The sequence below is a fragment of the Ambystoma mexicanum genome, chromosome 7p (genome assembly GCF_040938575.1).
Source record: "Ambystoma mexicanum isolate Mex_15411 chromosome 7p, UKY_AmexF1_1, whole genome shotgun sequence".
In the NCBI taxonomy this organism is placed as follows: domain Eukaryota; kingdom Metazoa; phylum Chordata; class Amphibia; order Caudata; family Ambystomatidae; genus Ambystoma; species Ambystoma mexicanum.
Genome location: NC_090939.1, coordinates 446,027,105 through 446,041,843, shown reverse-complemented (window position 1 = coordinate 446,041,843; position 14,739 = coordinate 446,027,105). Strand labels below are relative to the sequence as shown.

At 43.1% G+C, this 14,739-nt stretch overlaps 1 protein-coding gene across 1 annotated transcript in view; it reads right to left on the bottom strand.

The window, feature by feature from the left end:
- The window catches only part of LOC138526098 (suppressor of tumorigenicity 14 protein homolog), a 1,040,494-nt gene that overhangs the window by 867,500 nt on the left and 158,255 nt on the right, over positions 1-14,739 (bottom strand). The window contains exons 5-6 of the mRNA XM_069636455.1: positions 14,289-14,485; positions 14,154-14,192 (exon numbers count right to left, since the gene is read on the bottom strand). Of these exons, the coding sequence (XP_069492556.1) occupies positions 14,154-14,192; positions 14,289-14,485 (236 nt within the window). The remainder of the gene's footprint in view (positions 1-14,153; positions 14,193-14,288; positions 14,486-14,739) is intronic.

Genomic DNA, 14,739 nt, shown 5'->3' with positions numbered 1-14,739 from the left:
GAATCTACATGCAGGCATCACTTGGAACTGAAGCCCAGGTAGTATATCTCAAAAGAAATTGCCAACACTACCAAATACTCCTGAGGAAAATCAAACCACTACTAAATAAGAAAAACACCACAACCATAGCTAGGGCCACTATACTTTCACGACTAGACTATGGAAATACCCTAATGCTGGGAGCCAGTAAAAACTGCATAAATCAGTGCCAAGTGATTCAAAACAACGCGGTAAGAACCATAACTGGCAAAACAAAAACAGAACACATCACAGGAGAAAGGAGAGACCTGCAATGGCTAGCCATAGACAAATGTATCACATATAAATCTTTGACCCTGGGTCACTGCTGCCTAAATGGAAATGGCCCAATATACCTCCAAAAACAATTTAAGAGATATGAACCTACTTGAAACCTCAGATCCATGAATAAAGGACTTTTACAGGCAAAGCTATTAAAAAAAACGAACGCCTAGGTAGGGCATTCTCAACTAAAGCAATAGCAAAATGGAACACACTACCTGAGACCTTAAGAACCGACATAAATTTGTTATACTTTAAAATAAAACTTGAAAACCTTCTTATTCAAATAAACCACCCATAATTCGAACACTAAACATCTGAACCACACACACCTATTTGTTGTCCCGTCACTATGTCCCTGTCTATATGGAACGCGTTCTGATGCCTGTGGGCTGCAGCGCTATACAAATAAATAAATAAAATAAAATAAATACAAATGAATTGTGGATTTAGTAAAAAACAAAATTGATGTAATTGAAAATTAAATAAAATGATAATAAAGGGGACTAATGTCATGGAAATACTGTCATATTTTGGCATTGAGATAATCAAATAGGTATTGAGACAATCAAATAAACAGTGGAATTGATAACTGAAACAGCACAAGCCATTTGTACATTTCAATTACTAGCTTTTTTCGACTTGCACCATAAAAGCATTACGTAACATTTTAAGAGTGAACAGAATTTCAGTGCAATTGCTTCAATTCATATACCAAAAATATATACAAGTATAAAATACATGCAGTGTATAGTATACAAATAAAGAACAGAATACCAAAGTATACATTTATTTTTTTAAAAAACGAGTTGCATAATCAATTCATTCATAATTTTCACAAAAACTCAGGAGTTAGTGAAATCTATGCCTACTCTGAAGGCATCACGAAGCAGACAAAGATGATAGGTTTGGGTTTGTTGCAAAAACCCGTATTAACTAAAAATGTAGGGGTGGAATAAGGCCTAACTTTCCCTATGCTAAGGTGAGATTTCCCTACCTAAAGAAAACAAAGGATAGTCTGTGTCAGGAAGCACATGTCTGTCTGTGTCCAAAACCTATGTTTGACCTCAAGTCAATGTTAATGTTAAACGACATTTGTACCGTGTACTATCACCACCGGAGTCGTGCCCTGGCGCTCTGGTGGCTCTGAAAGAGGAAGCGAGGGGGATTAGTGGGAAGAAGCTGGAAAAGTGCAAGAGAGCAGTAATGTGCTGTTGGCAGCCTCAGCCCGGTGGGTCCGTTGGCTGGGCCTGGGGTGTATTCGGCCGATAGTCGTAGTGTACTGTTGTGTGAGTCTATGTGAGTTTTTTTGTTTTGTTGTTGCAATGTAGTGAAGTTTGTGCGGTTTGTTTTGCTGAAGGTTTGTGGTTGTGTTTGGTTTGGGGTTTGAGAGGTGTATGCAGAGGGGAGATTGTTAGTGCAATTGGTTAATTGGCATCTTTATCCTTAATTTGAGGCGCTGGGCTTACGTAATCTCACCAGGTGGGGTTCAGGAGCACCCTTCTGTCTCTGTTCTGATCTGGATCCGTCCGACCTTCAAGTTCCCTTTCACATCTGGTCCCCTCCTCCCGAAGCCTCCCTTGCAGCGCTACCTGTCTTCCCTTCCCACTCACAGGGCTAGTGCCCCTGTCAGTGTCCACAGCTCTGATAGTGTGCTGATTGCCAATATCCCGGTAATTCCACCGCACTATGGTACCTGGTGGCAACTAAGGTACATGTGTGGATATTGGGTGGGAATAAGTGTGGGTTGTTGACTCTGTGTCTGTGCGTGTCTCCTGTGTTCCACTCTGACCAGCGTCCATCGTCCAGGTGCCGTGGGAGTTTCTTCACATAGGTAGTTGTTCACGGTCTGTGTTGGGAGTTGTCTGTGTCCACTCCAGTTTAGTCATCCCTTTTCCTTCCTGTTTCGGTTTTCAGTTTGAGTCTGTGGTGTTGAAGAGCCAGGTTTTTAGTCTAACTGTATACAATGTGTGGGGATGGCAGCATCAAAAAATTATCAGTGTTCTGCGTTTCTTCCAGCCCCTGTCTTGTAATCAGCTTTCCCTTCCCCAAGTTCAAAAATAGTCCATACAGCACAGGGGTTCCCTTCCTCAAGAGTTCAAAATATTTTAGCTTTTCCTGAAAACCCATTCCTTGGGATGAAGTGTCCTTCTTGGATGATGGTCTCACTTTTCACTAGTTCACATATGGAGTTCAGTTTCTTGACTTCAGAATCACATAAAAGCTCTTGACATCTCAAACACAAGCTTCTTTGTGGCTTTTCCATACAGGAGTGCACTCGGTCTAGGCGCAGTTGTCAGAACAACATGGTCCACCCATTATAGGTCACGCAACCAATGCCCCTTACTTGCTGCTTTTACATCAATACTGAGCCAGTGCTTCAATTTGACACTGATGCTTAATTCCTTCACATATGTCATACCGTCCTGACATTTTACTGTGTCTTGGTTTGCTGCCATGCACTTGTAATGCATTATTGTGTTCTCCTAGCTTGTGCCAATGCTTGCTTTTCTCATAACATACAGTTCCTTGTATAGATTTGCTTTGGCAAATACTTGTTTGTTCATATAATTCTGTTACTCAATTTCTCTTGACTCTTGCCAATGCTGGCTTGTATTCTCTTGGCTTCGGTTAATGCTTGTTTGTTCATATAATTCTATTCCTCGAAATTCTCTTGACTCTTGCCAATGCTTATTCGCTCATATTTCTTGGGCTTTTGCCAATGCTTGTTCACCTCGATTTCTTATGGCTTTTGCCAATGCTGGTTTCTGCATATTACATAGTTTCTCTGTATTATACAGTTTCTTGCATTCTCTTTGCTTTGGCCAATGCCCAGTTTTTCATATAATGCGGTTCTTTATCTTGGAAAGATTCACAAAGCATTCTTTCACCCTGTTCGCTATTCAAAACTTGTATTCACTTTGTTCGATATTCCAAACTTCTTAAACTTGGTTTTGCTCCCATCGGTATTCATAAAATTGCTTCTTTCTTTCAAATCAATGTTCATTACACACCTTGCATGTGTGCCTTCCCGCTCAGTGTCCCCTCTTCTAGGAACACTCACTGGTTGGAGCTTCTGGCTTTCTTGCAAGGTCCTCTGCTGCCACGCATTCCCTCCTTCCTGGGTGGTACCTTGCTTAGTCTCCCAGCAGCTCTCTGTGGCTTTGCTCACCCAGCGATGCTCCTCCTGTAGCTTGGGATTCACATAACCGCTTTGCTCGGTCACGCCAGTCTCCCTCTCACAGACCGCCACGGGCCTCCAGCTTCTTTTAGCTTTGCTTCCTGCTGCATAAACTCTGCATCTTCCGAACGGTCTCAAGCGCTCCACCTGCCAAGCTGCTTGTCTGGAGAGGTCTGTTTTTACCCAGCAGTCCGTAGCCCTGCTTCCACAGCCACCACCATGATTGGTCCAAAAAGGACTAGACCGCTCACTATAGAAACGGTAGTCATATCTTACTCTTGCTGGCCTCCTCCTCGTCTCAGTACATAACGGATGCCTGTATGTGTTTGTGTTAACAAAATGAGGATGTGTCTCTCTAGTTGGTCTCCTCCTCATTCCAGTACCAACCTGGGGTTTCTTGGGGAATGTTTTAAGAGAAGAGCAGGGAAAGGACTGACAATAGCCTATAAAGGCTTGATGGATAGAGGGTTTGTTAGGCACAGGAAATAATGGATACCATGTCTCACCTAAGGATGTCTCCTCCCCACTCTCCAATTCTCGTACACCCGGATGATCCCTCCTTGCGTATCCACCCCCAGGGTCAGGATCCAAGAGCGATGATCTTTCCCTGGCCACTTCAGAGTAGGATACAGTGGAAAATGAAGTGAGGACACCCTCAGGTTCCTCACATTACTTTTTTGCTATTTGCCTTCTGCAAATAAATGCTTTCATTAAGAAAGTTTTAACAGCATTGAACACAGCTATGGTACGATTAGTTGTGAATATTCTCATAGCTTCTCTCCTAGTCCTAATTCCGAATGAGTTCAATACACATTTAAACCATCTGCATCTAAAGCTATCCTATTGTGTACATGCTTACAAAAAGTGGCACTCATCTGCATCATAAATCTTGCAATAAGAACATTTAGATGTAAGACTAATTCCACAGCGGTTCATAAAATTCACAGCCGGCAGAACGCATAGATGCAATCTGCAAAAAGGATTTTCCTGAGTTTGATACATGGAAAATCGAGATACTTTTCAGAGCCCATGGGCCTCATTACACGGTAGGCGGTAGCCATGGCGCTACTAGCGCCATGGCTACCCCCTTAGCGCATTCCGGGTCCGTGTTCCCGGAATAGCGACTTACCGGGTCATTCCGACCTTGGAGGACCCAGTAAGTCCCCATTCCGGGAAGCATTCCCCATTCCCATTTGAGCCCTCAGAGGGCTCAATGGGAATGGGGAAGGAGCTAATAACGGTACTGCAATTTGCGGTACCGTTATTAGCTCTGAAGTCCCTTAGCGGGTCCCTATCATAACGCCTGGTAAAACCAAGCGTTAGGGGAGGGACCCGATAAGGGACCTCGTAGTAGGGCGGTAAGGGATTACCAGCACCGGTGCCCTTACCGGTGCTGGTAATCCCTTACCACCTACCGTGTAATGAGGCCATATGTGTTGTTTTGATATTATATCCCTTGAGGATAGCAGCCATGAGCAACATTAATCCAGCTTTTCTTCAAGACTCAATAGTTGAAATACAAAATTGGGGTTGATTTTGACAGTGCACCAAACTTGATAGGATTGTCACAAAAAGTCAAGAGACTTATTTCACATTGCAGTTTCTTTATATATTTGAACCATGGCAATAACTTTTCTCCTTGCATCTGTGCTTATGTGCTGTGCTCACCTTGGGCTGCAGTTACTGGCCCTCACAATAAGGTTGGCGGTATGGGTTTACCGGCACCGGTAAAGGTGCCGGTGCCGGGAAACCCGTTCCGCCCTATTACGAGGTCTCCTCGCGGACCCACAATGGGCGCCTGGAAAAACCAGGCGTCCTTCCCGGGTCCCGTGAGGGGACCAGGGAGCTAACAACGGGCCCGTCATTAACGGGCCCGTTGTTAGCTCCATCCCCATTCCCATTGAGCCCTATGGGGGCTCAAATGGGAATGGGGATGGACCGGGTCCGGGTTCCTCGGACAGGGAATTACCGGGTCCGCCAAGTTGGCGATGGCCCGGTAATTCCTCATTCGAGGAACCCGGGCCCGGATTGTGGTATGGAGGCAACCATGCCGCTAAAAGCGGCATGGTTACCTCCAATCTTCTAATGAGGCCCACTGTGCCCTTTTAATAGAGGGTATCACGTAAAAGTCAGGTCAAAACAGGGTGTATGATCTAGTTAACAGATTAGATTTCCTAGTCTAACCTTCTGGTTTTTCTTTCTTTTCTTTTTTTTTGTGTGTGTTTGGGGTGTTGATACCTGCTGTTTTACAGCAACTTGAAAGGCGCTTGAAAATTAGACAATTAAAGCTAAACATTCTAATGATACCGCAACATAACATAATATGACCTAACTGGTTAGTATAAAAGGAAACCAACATCACATTCCCCCCTCATCTCCCGAAGGCATGAATGGGTACAGATTGTAGCACTCAGGTACATTCTAGTTAATGTGCATTTAGCTTTAGGAAAACAACACATTGATCACAGCAGAACAAGACATTACACAACATGGGTTTACAGCTTAAAACATGACACGGATTGCAACTTTTTTTGTAAAACTCATTTTTTTGGTTTTCTTATTTATGTCATAGTTATCAAAACCCTAGGTTCATGCGCAAAGTGCTTAGGAACAGCAAGCATGTATATGGCATAGCTGTGGTCAGACTTCTGGCCTCCCACAGTGTCTTGGTATGCCAAGCTATGTAGAAACCATGTCCAGAAAATACAGTGTGCAAAGCCCCTCTATTCACTCCACTGAGTCACACATGGCCTAGTGAGTTTAAGTGGCATTGATTTAGCTATCCCTGATTCGATGTCAGCTATCGGGGACTTGTACAGGGTCTCTACCAAGGCGATAAATGTGTTGTGGTAACTGAACTCTCACAGAGTTCTAGATACAAAAAATGCTGTTTGACTCTGTGGAACTCCTTCCCTGCATCAACAGGCAGTAATGTTGGTTTATCTGCATGGTTCCCCACCGTATCTATTATATAGGCCAGTTTGCATAAGTGATCAGTAGATGCGCTATAAATCCAATCTGATTCATATGGATGACGTGCCTGAAGGAATGCTGAAACTGATTTGCCAAAATCTGCATTAAAATCCAAAGGTCTGTATTGAGGAGGGATATCGGTCGATAGTTGTCTTTCTGTAAGGCATCTTAACCTTCTTCAGGGATGAGTGTAATTGATGCCTGGTACATTGTGGGATGGATGGCTCGCTGTTCCAAGAAGTTATGATGTGGTTTAGTAGATGGGAGAGCAGGCTCTGAAAATCTGTCTGGGCCTGGGGCTTTCACATATGAAGGGTTGAAATAGTTTAGAGAGTTCCTCTTCAGAAATGGGTTGAACCATAAGAACTGGCAGGTAGCATAGGAAACCTTTTTCTGCCAGAGAAAGTGGCGGTCATGGAGGGAATGGTTATGCTCTGAGGAATATAGAGTGGAATAAACCTTCTCAAATTCCCCACAGATATCATGGGGTTTGTTACAGACATTCCCCAGTCACTCAATAGTGCAGGCATACGTTTAGTAATTTGTCTTTTCTTGATCATGTTTGCTAGATATTTTCCCCACTTTATTTCCTCTCTCATAATATCAGCATCCTTCTTTTTATGTAGGCTGATTACCTTTTTGTTATAGCACATATTGAGTCCTGTATTGTTTCCAAATGTTTTACTTTCACCTCCAGAGCTGCTGCCCGTGCTTTATCTTGCCTTTTAATCTGTGAGCCCTTCTATATCATTATGCTCCTCCAGGTTGCTTTTGCCGCATCCAAAATACCTTGTGAAGAAGTTTTCCCCTGTTGGTTATTCTTTTGGTAGTGAGTGGGATTGTATCTTCACTCAGTTTGCGTGGGAGGTATGCCAACATACGACAATGTGATGGTGACTGTGCATGATTTGATATCGCCGTACCCAGGTATTTGAGCTTCCAGGATGTTTTGGGTGTGTCCCTTAGATATGAAGATCGTATCTATTCTAGAGAAGGAGGGGTTCTGTGCAGATTGGTACGTAAAATCTCTTTTCAGTCGAGTGCAGGATTCTTCAGTCATCTAGGAAGGAAGCCACATTAATCATGTTCTAAAATTCTATCACTGATGGGGGACGGGGGTGAGCGCTGTTTTGGCATCTTTGATCTGTCAAGGGAGGGTTTGTGTACTTTGTTCCAGTCTCTCCCTATGATCTTGCAAGAGGAGTGGTACAGATATAATTGTTCTTTTACCGACGTAAAGGAGATATCATCAGGTAGTCCTGGCTTGAAAGTTGGCCGTTGATTATTCTCCAGTGACCCTCTGGATCATGTGTCAACGTGTTGTGTTGGAATTGAAGGTGTTGTTGTATTTAAATTATTACCCCATGTCTTTTGTGTACTCCTGGACTGTACAAGGCCCGGCCTCACCACTTACCAAACATCCTTTGGGATTCTTGTGCATTTAGGTGTGTCTCCTGGAGGAGTATGACATCAGTTCTGGGCTTTCTCAGGTAGGAGAGAAATCTTAGTTTTCTTGACGGGGCTGTTTACCTCATTGACGTTTCACGATAGTACTTTGGTAGTTGAAGTCACTGGAATTTTGTTTGTTTCGCTCAGTAGTTTTACCTATCCAATTGTTTTGACCATCTGACATGTGTTAAACCTCAGGAGGGGATCTCTTCAGGTCTCCAGCGCTGTATCAAATTTGTGTTTCATAAACTTTTCTGAGATGCGCTTCATTGCCTCTGTGTTACCAGTGTCTGTCATTGAATGGAGATGATCTTGTAGTAAGTTGAGTACTTTTTTTGGTGTTTTTGCTGTTATCTGCCTGTTTCCCTCTTTAAACTTAAGAGAGACTGGAAAAAAGCCCCAAGCGTAACAGATCTTGTGGTTAGCTAACTCTTGTTTGGCTTAATAAATTTCTTTCTTTTCTCTATGTTAGGGGAGTTTTCCCAAAGTCCTCTGGAAGGTAGGACTTCACAAAACTATCCCAATGGTTTGTAGATCCCCAACTCTTAGTATCAGTCTGTACTACTCATGGAACCTTGATAGAGTGGCAGAGCAGTCAGGCTTATTTTAAAATGAAGATCTGAGCTGTAGGTAAGTACACTGACCCTACTTAGTAATGCACATCAAAGAAACACACATACATTTATATTAAAATATAGATGTATTATATTTACACAAGAATCACTTTTAAATACTTGGCACAATAAACCAAAACACTTAGGAATAATTGAGAATACTTTTCAAAGGCTACTGCTTAGTTTGTAGTTGCTCGCGGTTACATTTGTTACAGCTTTTGACAGTAATGACAGTTCTATCGTATTATTGGTAATAACACGTACTCTCGAATCTTAGCAGAAATACGCCAAAGACATTTACTAAGCATACACATATAAGATAGTGACTTTTGGGAAGGAAAATAGTTGGTGAGTGTTATACTAGCTTAAGGTTCTAGAAGCAGTTTCTTCACACTGCAAGTCTTTTAATTTCCAAAACGCAACCCTAGCTAAAGGCAGTTTGGAGAGGGCTTAAAGCCTTGACAAGCAGCAGAATACGAAAGGTTCCTGTGGATACTTTAGAGTTTCTAGTGTTTAAGATATAATAAGTTTAAACCTACATTGGAGACCCTGTTAAGGACTCACTAAAGGGACACAAGCAGCACCTTCAGTCAGAGGTTAGAGGGGGGATACCCTGGACACCTCTATGTGCACTCTAATGCTCCGGAGCGACTTCACAGATCAAGGTAAGCAATACCATTTTCCCCACATTACCTTAGGTTTGAAGAAAAGATCATGGCTGGATTCTCCTCGATGTGGCAGTACTCAACCCAACCTCTGGATTCCTTGGTCTGATGACGTAAGGCAGGACAATGGATGGGATCTACCAGCAGTAGTCTCAAGGGAGGACCTCTGGCATGGCTTTCTGAAACTTCTGTGGTCACCCTGCAGTTTTGGTACATTTTCTGCAGGACCAACAACGTACATGATTCGCTCTGAGGCAATCTTCTTCAGTTCCTGAAGTCTTACACTCTGTTGAGGGGGACTTGGATGGGTTGGATTGTGTCTTTGTAGGTTGACCTGGAGCTCAGCAAAGACTTGGATGGATTTGGCTTTTCCACAATGTTGAACTTCAATTGGGTCAGAGGTCTCCTGGTATTGGGGTCTGCAGCTCTGGAGAGGCACAGCACCATGGGTGATGCTCTGATTAAAGTTCCTGCTGAGACTGGTTGTTCCCACCAGTGAAAGAGAAGGGGTCGTTCCCTTTGGAGTTCCTCTGTCACACAGAAAATGGGGTCAGGACAGCAGTGGTCGCTTCACAGTGTTGCAAAGGGTCTGCAGGTGTCTCTGGTTGTCTTCTTCTTCAGTTACTTCAGTTTCCAGTGGTCGACTTGTCTTTCACCTCAGGAGCCTTACCTTTTATACAGTTCCAGCACACACTCCTCTGCAATCTCTCTCAGCAATTTACAGAAAGGGGCGGGTGGCTGTCAAATCAGGACAGGCAGACCCCCAGTGGGAACTGGTTGCATTCAGGCACTCTACCAGACAAAGGGAGTGGGTGAGTGAAAAATCCCCCACTTACTGACTGCCCAGAGACACTGGTTCCTAGGTGGCACCCAAGGGTTCCCACCAAAGACAAAACACACACGCAGGCCTCCCCTTCCCAAGACGGTAGAAGAAGGGCTGACAAAGAACAAACACGCTAGTAATGGCGAAAAAAGAAAGGAGCCACTAGACAATAGACCCTATTGTGTTAACCAGGGCTATGAACATAGCCTACATTAGAAAATTCACACAATAGTTGGTAGAACACGCCCACTGCCACCAGCAATAACTAGGAGATTGTCTATGTGACATAAAAGTCACAGGAGCAGAGAGAAGGGGGATACTAAGTATCCCCTTGTCACTCCACATAAGCTTGTGTGTGCCAATCTCTCAGACTGTAACGTTTCTTGAGAGATAATAAGTATCTCTCTATCCTTAAGAGCTGTAGTTACTCTAGGATATGAAACAGAATCTCAAAGGAGGAGCCAAAGGCTCCCCAGCAACACTGCCCATAAGGAGCTGTGTGCTGCAAAAGTAAAATATAGATGTTTAAAAGAGATATGGAGGAAAGTAGACTCGATAGGACAGTGAAACATAAAGGAAAGAGTTCCAAAATAATGAATGAGTGAAAAAAGGTTTCACTCATTCAGGATTAAAGAAAAAGGTCCAGAGGTCCAGCAAAAAGTGCTGGGGGTATCACTAGAGGAGCATACAAATGATAAATCTCCTTAACACTGCAGCACTCCTGAGCCATGTCTTGATAAAAGTCAATTGTGTGGCCTTCCCATGCAATTAAGGCTTTTTCCGTGGCCAATTACATGTTTTTTTTTCTTTGACCCAGAATCTTAAGAATAGTACTATTTATGTTCTGTGGGATATGCCAGGGTCAGGTCTTGGTGTCAACACTATGTGGGCCCTGTCTATCTCTGAGTTGTCTGCAATAACCATGCATAGTGCTGCTGCTGTTAGCTTCATGATGAATACCTTCTCCTACTGTTGTGTCCTTCCCTCCCTTCTGGAACACTGATTATCCTTACATCCATTTCCTGCTTCTTGGTAATTTAACCTGTCTGTAAGCACCGCCAGGTGTATGAGAATTTGGGAGTCTGCTGCTTTCCATGTGTGTATATCATCTTCTGTTGAGTAGAGTTGACGTTTGGCTCCCTCCAGGAGGCGAGTTATTGCTCCCAACCGATTGCTATTTTTTTATTGAGGCGATGTCCTTTGCCATTGACTGTACAAGTAGCAAAATGTCTTTGGAAGAAGGGTCTTCTCCACCGTCCCTTGAAGTTTCAGGTTTCGTCACCATCTGAGAGTTGCCACTCTGTATTGATGATGTGGTTTGCTCTCTTTGTTATTGTTGAATGAACCATCGGTGGTTGTGGTAAGCTGAAGCTAGGCCAGTCAGCAAGCTCCTGTTGAGCATCTGAGGAGTCACAAATTCTGTCTGCCCCTAGGTTACTGTTGCAATGTGTTTTTTTCTCGTGAATCAAGTTTCCTACAAGCCATCTCTAGTTCTGTGATACCAATTTGTTGCACCAAGCTTGTTGACCATGGGGATGTGACCAGATTTGCTTTAGTACACCTTCTTGAAATTGCATCCCCCATGACTCACTGTCCACTTGAATGTGCTCCGGCCAGCAGGCTTTTTTCTTCATGGGGGATATCCACCTGACACACACTAATAAGTGGTTTCGACCATCTGTTGGTAGCCCCACTTACTGCCGAGCTGTCCATATCACCCATTTCTGTGATATGGGCCTGCGTGTTCAAATGAGGGAGTGATTTCGGTTTCAATCTTAGATCAGTGCAGTGTTCCATGATACACCACTACCAGAATGCTTCCCGTTTTGGTGTCTGTTTCTTCTGCGGAATCTGAATTTCTCAGGATCGAATCATACCACTTCATATGATATCACATGCCTGGCAGAAAAGTTAGCCACTACCTTCTTATGCCAAATCTGACAAATTGTGATTCACCTCTTGGGGTGAATAGAGGTGTTTGCAAGCCAGTCCAGCCTATAAGCATGCAACACCATACCTGCTAAACGCAGTATTTGCAGTGAAACCTATGAAATTCTGGAGACAGCACAACTTTTCCAATGTTCCTACAACTAAAATAAGAGATTTGCAGCGATAACGTTCTCAGTGAGTCCCATTCAAAGCTCCAAATCAATACATCAGTTAATCAGTTAATTAATCATAATATGCCTGCTCAGAAGAGCAGCATTTACTGTTACATTTACTAATATGCCAGCCCAGGCAGGGTGCCTGGAATGAAGGATGACACAAAGCTCATTCTGAATTCAAGGTCATTCATGAGGAAGGGGCAGACTTGTATTTGTGATTGTACAAAGGGTATTGAGAACCCAGTTTGTATATTCAAAACTGTCCATTTATATTTGGACAGTTTCAATGGTTCCATGCCATTTCATCACAGGATGTTTTTCCGTGGGTTTTTTTACCGCAGATATTTTTACAAAAAAACTCATCAAATGTATTCATTTTTATTTTTTGGGGGGTTACCCCCACCAAACCCCCCATCCACTTTAATTTTTTATATATTCCCAAATACCCACACCCAATTTATATTTTTTTCTAACCTCCCCCAAAAGATTTGCTGAGTTTTTTTGGCAAAACATTAGTGGTAATTCAAAGCCTTCCATCTTTTGTACATCACAACGCTGGTGTCAAAACAAGTCAAAATCGTTTTGTGATTGATGAACGTCTTTGCGTGATGGCTGCATTAGGGTGTCAGAAATGACCAATATCCTGACATTTTGGTTGACCTCACCGAGATGTTTCAGCCCAGCAAGCTCCGAAGGTCAGGCTCAGAACAACAAATACGGGCATACGCAGAGAGTTAAAGAGGGTCTGAGAACATGACTGAAGTGGAAGGGTGGGGAGAGAGACAAACAGAAATGGACACAAATAGAGGATGAGGCACCCATTGGAACTGGGATAGATGGAGAACTACGAAAATGGGGTGGGGCACACTGTAAGATTTAATGAAATGGGTCAATGAGACTTGGGCGACGTCCGTCATGAGAGCGATTTTTCAATCATACGTTTTATTAACAATTTGGAACAGATTAAGAGCGATTTAGAGTCCTTTCTAGGCTGAGCCTGCGGCCACTTAAAGCCTAGGCATTTTTCCATTTAAAGCGTTGCCCTTGTTTGGGGGTGACGATACAATGCAGACACGGACCATGCACTTGCCACTGACATAGTCAATCATACAAAACATTGCAACCGCACAATGTAAAAAGAAGTGGACCATGTTGGGGTTGAATAATTAGTGAGGTGCCAGTGTGCAATGGGAATGAAGGCCCCGGGCAATTGACTACAGACCATTGTTGGATCGGAGTTTGCACCATTCCATAGGGTGACCTGACATAGTTTACAAAGTAACTGCAACATTGAATAATTCTAATTTACAATATACAATACAGCATAACCAGACATTGACAAGGCATGAAAGGCATAACAAGGCATAAGATGTCAAAATACAGCATAAAAACGAACAACGTTTCCTCCTTTCTGCCCCTGCTGTGCAGACAACCGCTACTTCAAGGCTCATTCTGTAGTGGTAATCTCTCTGTCTCTCTGTCTCTCTGTCTCCCTCACTTATAGATAGATACATTGGACTGAGCATGAAGCAGCAAAGTGAGGTTCAGGGGATGCCATATATGGGAAGAGCTGCTGCCTAGGGACTGCAATTATTACCATAGGACTAGTGGTACCAGGGGTCTGGAAAGTATGAACTTTAGTTGAGAATGTTTTTTTTTTCCTGAAGTGCATAGTTAGACTAAAAAAATAAATGTTAAAATGTTGGGTGCAAGCAGGGGTGGACTGGGAACCAAAAGAGGCCCTGCAAATAATTGTCAAAGTGGCCCCATATTACACATTTTCAGCAAGCCCAACCCTTTCCTGTGGGACCATTTGGAAATACCACACATAAGAGGCCCAAGGTGCAGAGGTCTATGGGTAAATCTCCATAGTTCCCTGTAGACCAGTCCATCCCTGTGTGCATGCATATCTAAGAAACAAGCAAACAGATGAATTGATTTAGTTATTAATATCTGCGTCTCATACTCATATGAGAAAGCCTTGATTTGATTGTTGACTAAATATACACCTTTGAAATGAGCCGTGCTGCACACGTGCTTTACCTGATTTCACCGCCACGTCAAATTCTCCAGAACCTGAAGCTTTAACAACAACAAAAGAAAATGTAAGTCTGTTGAACACAATACACTTTCAACATACTTGAGGCGTTTGTAAAGCTGAAATTGTGATCATGTTACCAAAAAGTTCTGTGGTGATCACTTCAAGATCGTCTTCGGAGGACAGCGCCTCTGCGGAGGAGTTCAGAATCTGTAGCGCCTGCTTGCTGACATATTCCTTCTCCCTGAAGGTGGCAGATTTCTTAATGCACGTGTATATGTCTTCAGGTGCCATAAAGGCACTCCAGTAGTAAACTCTGACACCGTCTGTTCGTTCGCTAGGACAAAGAAAATGTGTTAAGTTACTTTATTCTTTATTCTACATGGCAAGCTATATCAGTTTCTGAAATACTGTTCATTTAATTAAAATGCGATTTTGACATTTGGGATTCCTAGATGAAGCCAGTCACTCTAAAGCAGCGAAAATTGTCTATGGGAAATGTATTTATTAATTCTGTTCTCAAGAGAACAGACCAGGTAAAAGAGAGAGCCAGAGAGGTGTAGTGTTGGTTTTGTTTGGATGCAAAAAAGT